This window comes from Hyperolius riggenbachi, chromosome 1 (genome assembly GCF_040937935.1).
Source record: "Hyperolius riggenbachi isolate aHypRig1 chromosome 1, aHypRig1.pri, whole genome shotgun sequence".
NCBI lineage: Eukaryota > Metazoa > Chordata > Amphibia > Anura > Hyperoliidae > Hyperolius > Hyperolius riggenbachi.
This window is the reverse complement of record NC_090646.1, coordinates 644,086,715-644,097,104: the sequence shown is the minus strand read 5'-3', so window position 1 is coordinate 644,097,104 and position 10,390 is coordinate 644,086,715. Positions and strand designations below refer to the sequence as shown.

Here is a 10,390-nt window from a genome sequence, read left to right as displayed (position 1 = left end):
AGGTCGGGTCGTCCGCTGATAGAGAGGTCTGCTGCTGCTGGAAGGTGAGGGGTCCCTGTCACTCACCCTCTACCTAGCCTGGGGGCACCTGTCACTCACTGGGGTCCCTGTCACTCACTACCTACCTAGCCTGGGGGCACCTGTCACTCACTGGGGGTCCCTGTCACTCACTACCTACCTAGCCTGGGGGCACCTGTCACTCACTGGGGGCACCTGTCACTCACTACCTACCTAGCCTGGGGGCACCTGTCACTCACTGGGGGTCCCTGTCACCCACTACCTACCTAGCCTGGGGGCACCTGTCACTCACTACCTACCTAGCCTGGGGGCACCTGTCACTCACTGGGGGTCCCTGTCACTCACTACCTACCTAGCCTGGGGGCACCTGTCACTCACTGGGGGCACCTGTCACTCACTACCTACCTAGCCTGGGGGCACCTGTCACCCACTACCTACCTAGCCTGGGGGCACCTGTCACTCACTGGGGGCACCTGTCTCTCACTACCTACCTAGCCTGGGGGCACCTGTCACTCACTGGGGGTCCCTGTCACTCACTACTTACCTAGCCTGGGGGCACCTGTCACTCACTGGGGGTCCCTGTCACTCACTACCTACCTAGCCTGGGGGCACCTGTCACTCACTGGGGGTCCCTGTCACTCACTACCTACCTAGCCTGGGGGCACCTGTCACTTACTGGGGGTCCCTGTCACCCACTACCTACCTAGCCTGGGGGCACCTGTCACTCACTGGGGGTCCCTGTCACTCACTACCTACCTAGCATGGGGGCACCTGTCACTCACTGGGGGTCCCTGTCACTCACTACTTACCTAGCCTGGGGGCACCTGTCACTCACTGGGGGTCCCTGTCACTCACTACCTACCTAGCCTGGGGGTCCCTGTCACTCACTACCTACCTAGCCTGGGGGCACCTGTCACTTACTGGGGGTCCCTGTCACCCACTACCTACCTAGCCTGGGGGCACCTGTCACTCACTGGGGGTCCCTGTCACTCACTACCTACCTAGCCTGGGGGCACCTGTCACTTACTGGGGGTCCCTGTCACTCACTACCTACCTAGCCTGGGGGCACCTGTCACTCACTACCTACCTAGCCTGGGGGCACCTGTCACTCACTGGGGGTCCCTGTCACTCACTACCTACCTAGCCTGGGGGCACCTGTCACTCACTGGGGGTCCCTGTCACTCACTACCTACCTAGCCTGGGGGCACCTGTCACTTACTGGGGGTCCCTGTCTCTCACTACCTACCTAGCCTGGGGGCACCTGTCACTCACTGGGGGTCCCTGTCACTCACTACCTACCTAGCCTGTGGGCACCTGTCACTCACTGGGGGTCCCTGTCACTCACTACCTACCTAGCCTGGGGGCACCTGTAACTCACTGGGGGCACCTGTCACTCACTACCTACCTAGCCTGGGGGCACCTGTCACTCACTGGGAGTCCCTGCCACTCACTACCTACCTAGCCTGGGGGCACCTGTCACTCACTGGGGGCACCTGTCACTCACTACCTACCTAGCCTGGGGGCACCTGTCACTCACTGCCTAGCTAGCCTGGGGGCACCTGTCACTCACTGGGGTCCCTGTCACTCTCTACCTAGCTAGCCTGGGGGCACCTGTCACTCACTGGGGGGTCCCTGTCACTCACTACCTACCTAGCCTGGGGGCACCTGTCACTCACTGGGGGTCCCTGTCACTCACTACCTAGCTAGCCTGGGGGCACCTGTCACTCACTGGGGGTCCCTGTCACTCACTACCTAGCTAGCCTGGGGGCACCTGTCACTCACTGGGGGGTCCCTGTCACTCACTACCTAGCTAGCCTGGGGGCACCTGTCACTCACTGGGGGGTCCCTGTCACTCACTACCTACCTAGCCTGGGGGCACCTGTCACTCACTACCTAAAGGGCTCCCTGTCACTCACTACCTAAAGGGCTCCCTGTCACTCACTACCTAAAGGGGGTCCCTGTCACTCACTACCTAAAGGGGGTCCAGGCTGGCTACATATGCTGGGGACACTGGCTGTTTGTCATTATGTGCATTTACTGGTGAAAAGCTGTCTCTTATTATGTGCATTTGCTGGTGAAAAGCTGTCTCTTATTATGCGCATTTACTGGTGAAAAACGGTTTCTTATTATCTGCATTTACTGGTGAAAAGCGGTTTCTTATTATGTGCATTTACTGGTGAAAAGTGGTCTCTTATTATGTGCATTTACTGGTGAAAAGCGGTTTCTTATTATGTGCATTTACTGGTGAAAAGCGGTCTCTTATTATGTGCATTTACTGGTGAAAAGCGGTCTCTTATTATGTGCATTTACTGGTGAAAAGCGGTCTCCTATTATGTGCATTTACTGGTGAAAAGCGGTCTCTTATTATGTGCATTTACTGGTGAAAAGCGGCTTCTTATTATGCGCATTTACTGGTGAAAGGCTGTCTGTCATTACGTGCATTTACTGGTGAAACGCTGTCTCTTATGTGCATTTAGTGGGGAAATTTTGTCAGTAAAAATAATCTTTTGTCCGTAAATTTTTAGGTATTTGTCAGTAAAAAATAACGTGAAAGGTTGGCAACACTGGCAGGCTGTGTGGCGCAACGGGAAAGATACAGGCAGCCCACCTCACACTTGGGCTTGGCGGGGGGAGGAGCCGACGATAGCGAGCGAGAGTAGGGTGGCCGCAGGCAGCCATAAATACGCAGTGTGTGACTGTGTCGCACTCGCAGAGCCTCTCAGCCTGAATCAGTCCAGAGACTCGCAGGCAGCCAAAGCCAGCCAGGAGCAAGCCCATGGAAGAGGGGTAGGAATGGAGTATCGCATGCATGCGTAAAGAGGTGGAAGGTGTGGGTGTGATGAGGCAGGACATGGGTGTGGTTATGTGGTTGGGCGCGGTTAATTTAACCACTCCCATAGGCGCCAGAGAAAATCTTGCACCCAGGTGCCAGGCACCCCAGGCTCTCACCCCTGGGCGTATGGACAATTACTTACTTGATTTCCGCGTTCCAAGCGTGGAGCGCAGCGTCATGATGACGTTACAGGTCTCCGTCTTCAATGCCGCCCACTGTGCTTCCTGATTAGCGGAAGCACAGTGGGCGGCATTGGAGGCGGAGACCTGTAACGTCATGACACTTGGATCTCCCCACCACTACCTCCACAGCCCCTCCATCTAGCCCTGCTTCCCCCTCCTGGGGCACCTACACAGGGGGCAACTATACTAGCTTACTGGGGGCAACTATACTAGCCATACTGGGGGCAACTATACCAGCTATACTGGGGGCAACTATACTAGCCATACTGGGGGCAACTATACTAGCCATACTGGGGGCAACTATACTAGCCATACTGGGGGCAACTATACTAGCCATACTGGGGGCAACTATACTAGCTTACTGGGGGCAACTATACTAGCCATACTGGGGGCAACTAAACTATACCAGCTATACTGGGGGCAACTAAACTATACTAGCTATACTGGGGGCAACCAAACTATACTAGCTATACTGGCTGGGGCAACTATACTAGCTATACTGGGGGCAGCTATCCTGGCTGGGGGGCAACTATACTAGCTATACTGGCTGGGGGCAACTATACTAGCTGTACTGGCTGGGGGCAACTATACTAGCTGTACTGGCTGGGGGCAACTATACTAGCTATACTGTCTGGGGGCAACTACACTAGCTATACTGGCTGGGGCGACCATACTAGCTATACTGGGACAACTATACTAACTTCATTGGGGGCAACTAGCTACACTGGGGGCAACTGTACTAGCTATACTGGGGGCAGCTATACTGGGGGCAACTATATTACCTACACTAAGGGCAACTATACTAGGTATTTTGGGGGCAACTATACTAGCTATACTGGGGCCGCTATTCTGGAGGGGGAAGAGAGAGGCAGAAGGAGGGGTCCCAAGTGAGGGAGGGGGGGATATGTCCCCCCTCGCCACCGCTGCCTCTACAGCTCCTCCATCTAGCCCTGCTTCCCCCTCCTGGGGGTACAGCCTCCATATCACTCCTATCCCGGGTTCACTTTAAATTAGTTAGCTCTGCCCTCATCTGGTCATGGCCATGCCCATTTTCCACCACAGCGCGCGCAATTTATAGCCACGCCCATTTTTTTTTGGGGGGGGGGTGTCTTTTAATACCCAGCACCGGGTGTCAAATGCCCTAGGTACGCCACTGCCGCATGGCTAACCTGCCAATGTGAATGTACCATTACAGTTGAATCGCTTGCTATGTGATTATATTGTCCCCTGCAATGCAACATGTAAATGTAGCCTTAGACTATGTCATCGTTTAATATAATTCACCAGTATGTAAACGCTCCTATAAATAAATTATATGTTACACCTTGTGATATATTTTATGTTGAAGCTGTCTGCAGTGGAACTTACATCTCCACCCAGTAACTAAGCAAGTGTCACAGAAGAATGACATTAAACTACTGAAGGATATTTTTTTTCCTCCCTTGCTAAGCTGAGACACTTCCAAGTCTCTCCCTATAGAGGGCACTCCTGCTTATCCTTTCGGACACACGTTGCCACTGAACAAAGCCTGCAAGTCAATCCTGTCCTCTCTCTCTCCCTCTCTCTCTGCAATCCTCATTAGAGTCCCGTTCCTTCCTCGAGTCCCATTTCCACATTTTCCCTGCCAGCAACCCCAGCAGCACATCTCCGGATCAATGGATACACACACATCAGACTCTTAGCTCACATACACTGCTGGTGGACCTCTCTGGTAACAAGTGAATGCTTTTCAACCACCCTTTCCTGCTCAGAAAAGAACGGAATTAGCCTGTTTGGGATTTTTTTTGTCCTCCTATTTTTCAAATATATATTTTTTAATTTTTATTTTTTTCAGATTTTTTTTTTCTTTTTTGTCTTTGGCTTTTTTTTTAAGGATGACATGGAACTAGCTACCAAGATCCCCCTTGCAAGGATTTAATTCTCCCTTGGATTTCTGTTTTTGGATCTATTTTGGGCTTTTTTCTCTCCTTATTTTTGGATGGTTGGTGTAGGACCCGCAGCTTGCTTTCCCAGCATTAAGTTAGTTATTACTTGGATCCAGTGGATTGTACCTCTATTGGACTAAATTAACTTTGCCTGCTGCTGCTGCTGCTGCTGCAATCTCGGAAAGATAAGAAAAAATACAAATCCACCACCTCAGTTCCATCTGGTCTCTGCATGAAGGTGCCGGGGCTCAGGGTACTGGCATTGAGAGGTGCATGTTGAAATATGGAGGGATGTCTTGGGCTGTACTCACTGGCAAAGCTGGGGTTTGTCTTGGTGATGACATTGCTGGGATCACATCTATCAGTAGCTGGTAAGTAACACTATCAATGTCTACATTACTTTATGCTGCAACGTTGCCTATTTTATTGGAAATACTTTTCTCTCTCTTTATTTTCAGTCATTCTACTGTAGGTATTAAAAATATAATAATACATTTTTATGTTGCACAACCTGATGCTTATATTGTAGGGGGGGGGGGGGGGGGGGTTTGAAGAAATATATATCTCTCCCAGTCTCCCTTGAGATTGAATACATCTTGATGAATTAAAATATAGTAGAGAATCACGTGTGTGGATGGAATGGTGCCACGAAGCCCCCTTCCCCAAAATAGCTTGCTTTGGCACTGTGGGGAAATGGCTGTAGCTACACTGTTGCTGTTTAATCCCATGTGTGGTAACCCATGGCAACCACTCTCATCAGGAACGGCAATCTCCGGTTGCTACGAGGCTGTTGCCTTTGGATACCTCAACTGATCCATCGTTCCGTGTAACAGAAGGGAGGGGGGTATAAGGCAATAAAGTGTGTTTATAGACATACAAGAATGTTAATGGTTTAATAGGAATGGTTGCTGTTCACTTTAAACTGTGATAGGCGTTTGGTATCTGCATGTGCCTGTGATGCTAGATGGCGTTTTTGAGTGAGAATGTCTTTTTTTTTTCTTTTTGCTACGTGCTGTGCGGCGATAATGGGACTCTCTATGCAGGCTTGCAAGGTCCTGATACATGTTTATTACATTGTAGCACCTCTAGGTGACTGGCTGCTCTTAGCTGGGATGGACACATGAGTCTAGGAGATGAGGTTCTCAATGGATGGATGGCTTCAGTCAGGCTGGCTTGCAGCAGCCCAATGCTTGTGTAGCAAAGAAGCCACAGAGACTGCTCACAATTCTATTTATATAACTGCATGCCAATCTGTGGCTCCGGGGCTCCAGCGTCCTGACTTGGGCAGGAGAGTCAGCAGAATGCAAGGGGGACTAACGCAGGAGGACTACTGTGGGGAGAGAACCCTACTGAGTGATGCTATGGGGGATGATGATGGCTGTAGACCAGTAGGACGTCTATAGAAGCTGATGTGGCCACATAGCAGCTGTTGAACTGAACACCTCTTGTCTCCTCTGTGAGATGCCATTAGTAGTGTGAGCTGCTTCCCTGAAGCGTGGTGCTGAATGGACAGCGCATAGAGTACAACGCTCTTCGCTCATAGACTTCACTGTGCTGAGGATAGAACGTTACGGCGCTGAACATTCCATTCCAGGTCTACTCTTGGAAACGCAATTTAGTTCCATTGTGACGTTGAAGGGATGATTGGCAGTGCAGAGCGAGCCAAACATGTGGCCCCCGCAAGGCAATGCAGCTGTGCCTGGGCTTTCAGCACGTTGATGCTGTCCCTCTCCAGCTCCAAGGAGGCCAGGAGGAAGATTAGGAGGCACCATTGAGAGGTGTCCACAAGGGATGTCGCTGGTGTTAGAGGAATAGCATTAAACTTCCAGTGCTTGGCAGTCGCCTGGTCTAGACTAGAGCTTGTCTTTCTAGGGTTCTATATGCAGTCAGATACTCTTTCTAACTCAAAAGTATCACAGGAATGCAAGATCTTCTCCTATATTGATTATCCTTTCACTGTGTAGATACAGCTGGTCCATTTTTATCTTTGATAAGTCCCTAAGTCAGGTTTACTATCTAATAACCCTGCTAGCAGTGGCTAGGGATCACCACAGCGGCTGCTATGGGGCCCATAGCCAAGGGGGCACAGTGGCAACACCTGTTGGCATAATGAGGTCCTCAGTAAGCCCCCTGAGCCTCAGGTGCAGAGTATAGTGAGCAGAACAATGGAGATAAGTTATCTATACTGCGGGGTTACCTAATACTTGGGTACCTTTGGCTATCCTAGTGGGGAAAACTTTTAGCTACCTATACTGGGGAAGTAAATAGCCACAATAAAATTAATCGCCCAGTTCCACTCCTCAATTCAACAGTATACAAATTCCACTAACAAAAGCACAGACCGGTTTTTTTTTAGGAACAAGTTCTCTTTAATTCTTCAATCACAAATCTTTAAAGTTGTGGACAAAGCGTGAGGACACCATTTCAGGATTCCAAATCACAAAAGAGACTGCCTGACACGTGTTTAACGGCCAAAGGCCGCTTCCTCAGAGGCACACAATATACAAACACATCAACTGGATGTTGTGGACCAAAAGTGTATAACTGCAATCCTAGTTTGAAGAAAAAAGAGCATTCAGCGACGACTCCATGTGCGCTGTGCACATCCATGGACTGAAGGAGACCTAGACTGAGGAGCTACCTAATATTGGGGATACCTCTGGTTACAGATAGTGAAGGGTTGCCCAATTCTGGGGGCCGCCTCTGGCTACCTACACTTTTGTGTGTCTTGGGGGGAGACAAAGCTTTCTGTGTGTGTGTGTGTGTAAGGGGGGGATTTTGCTATGGGGCCCCTTGGTTTCTAGCTATACCCCAGTCCAAGGCCCAATGTGGGGCTAGCCAACCTCCCTATGAAAATACTCGTGGGTTATGAGAGGAAGCTAGATTACCAAGGGGAAACCCAAACAAACTGCCGGGGAACATACTAATTTCCTGCAGCAAGAGTCCACGACAGGATACAAACCTCTAACTAAACTGCAGAAAGGTCAGGGTGCTAACCCACACAGCCAATGTGCCAGATCTGTGTGATACTTTATGAAAAGGTTAATAAGGCTGATTTTAGACTTTGTTCTTGCATGTCAAATTTATCCACCACTAACCAGTAAACCTGCCACTTCCTTCTGGCAACACTAACTGTAATCTAAACTGTGGTAGATGAGAAAAGCCTGTGAATACGTGGAGTTTACCTCTGTACTCGGTAAGTATGAGCTTACTGATCGAGGGGTATAAGATCTGCTTCTGGTATGTACAGAATAAACGTGCGTAGCTTACTTTAGGGTATATTTTCCAGTGCAAAAAGTGAGGCATGCATTAGGCATTGCCTATATATTTCTGGGCTTTCGTGCACCTCAACTGAATTGAGAAATCCAATTGGCTTGTAGTGAAACATCTAGAATACGAAAGAGAAAACATCTAATTAGAACTTCTTTATTTTTCTTTGGCTATAGTATGATCTGCATTGATGAGCACCATTGTAGTTGCTGGAAGATGTTTAGTATATTCTATAACAACCAGGGCTGTGGATTCAGTACAGAAATCATCCAACTCCGACTGAAATCACTAACTCCTCGACTTCGACTACACAGCCCTTGCAGGGCTATGGAGTGGGTACAAAAATCATCCGACTCCTCAGTTTATGAAACAACCAACTCCAGGTACCCAATTGCTCAGAGTCTCCGAATCGACAGCCCTGATAACAACCCCTATCAGTACCTCTTTTTTCCATAGACTGCAAATTCCAGAAATAGTTTAGAACACTGCAGCACTTTTTCAAATGCAAGCCCAATTTATTCCATGAGCAGTACACAAATTGAAAGTAGTGGGCTAACCTACTTCTGGACCTTGCTATTACGATTCGTGGCATGGCTTACCATTTTAGTTATATACCCTGGATTACTTTAAGAAAGATTCTCTTAAATAAATCTTCTACTTACTACTCTGAAGACTGGCCAGCTTGCAGCAGTTAGTTATACAGCTCCTGCACATGGGGAATGCAATATACCCCTTAATCCTTTTTACTTTAAAAAGACAAAATCTGATCTGTTGTCATGGGTAACAGCATCACATTTTCACTATACCTTTCCTTGTTGCCCTTTTCATTCAATACCTCCATTGTTGTCCTCTCCCTAGATGTCATAACTGGTCCTACATAGATATTGGTTCAGTCCTCACTATAGTCATCACAATGGGTTTGAATTGCAAGTACCCTTATCTATGAGATCTATGGGCAGGGAAGATGTAAGTAGCTTATGTAGCAGTCAAACTTTCTAAGCTCTTAGCGAATAGTGAAATCAGACTGGTTGCTGTTGACAATCAATGAGCTCCACTTGTCAATCTGACTGAAGGAATGTTTACCTGCATCGTCCATAGCAACAGCATCCAGTCTTTTTTAGGTTGAAAAACAGACCTGTTTGGTTGCTATAGGCAACAAAACCCTTAATGCAGACGTAGACGTAAACGCAGCCGGGACCTTCCATTTCTTGGCATTGATTAAAGAGGTTCTAGTATTGAACTTTCACAAGGGATGAGTTTTCAAGATGAATGTGCAGAAAACTGGAGCATAAGCAGAGCAGTTACATAAAGCATAAAGCAACCAATCAGATTTTAGATGTTGAATTGGAGCTCTGGGAACCCACCTTCCTAAAACAATTCTTTGGGGAGAAAAAATTATATTCATCCCCCAAGAAGGCTCCCTGTGATCTCGATGGTCCCATAGTGCTACAGTCCTTCTCAGCTCCTAAGATGGCTGCTTGTCCTACCACTTCTGGTATTTGGCATTATGATAACGGACAAGGAAGAGTATTATTGCACGAGGCCACCACCCGCTTATCATTGCCATGTCCAGAAGGAGTAGATTGGCTGAACCACGGAGGACTGAACTTGTCACAAGCAGTGTCATAGTAATATGGGATGCTGAGGTTGCAACCATACCAGGACCCCTGGATTTTCCATAAGGCACTGTAGGCATGTGCCTACAGGCACCTGATGTTGGAAAGATGGCTTACTCCCCTCCCCAAGTAACTTCCTCCTTCCCTATAGAGAGTCCAGAGCAGAACGTAGATGACACTGGAAAGCGTAATGGTTAAGGGCTCTGCCTCTGACATGGGAGACCAGGGTTCGAATCTCGGCTCTGCCTGTTCAGTAAGCCAGCACCTATTCAGCAGGAGACCTTAGGCAAGTCTCCCTAACACTGCTACTGCCTATAGAGCGTGTCTTAGTGGCTGCAACTCTGGCGCTTTGAGTCCGCCAGGAGAAAAGCGTGATATAAGTGTTTGTCTTTTGCATTCCACTGACAAGATCTCCCTTCAGCTGTGTGCATCTCTAGTTACCTAATACTTGGGGGCACCTCTAGCTACTTAATATTGAGGGGACTTCTTGTTACCTAACACTAAGGGGCACGTGTGGGGCTTCCTACACTGAGCACGGGAAACGGG

The 10,390-nt window shown here is 48.8% G+C and overlaps 1 protein-coding gene across 3 annotated transcripts in view; it reads left to right on the top strand.

Annotated features, from left to right (window-relative positions):
- The first annotated feature begins 4,980 nt into the window (after positions 1-4,980).
- The window catches only part of DCC (DCC netrin 1 receptor), a 1,000,213-nt gene continuing 994,803 nt past the window's right edge, over positions 4,981-10,390 (top strand). For all 3 annotated transcript variants that reach the window (XM_068251343.1, XM_068251342.1, XM_068251341.1), the window contains exon 1: positions 4,981-5,329. In XM_068251343.1, coding sequence (XP_068107444.1) covers positions 5,242-5,329 — 88 coding nt within the window. In that variant the 5' untranslated portion in view covers positions 4,981-5,241. The remainder of the gene's footprint in view (positions 5,330-10,390) is intronic.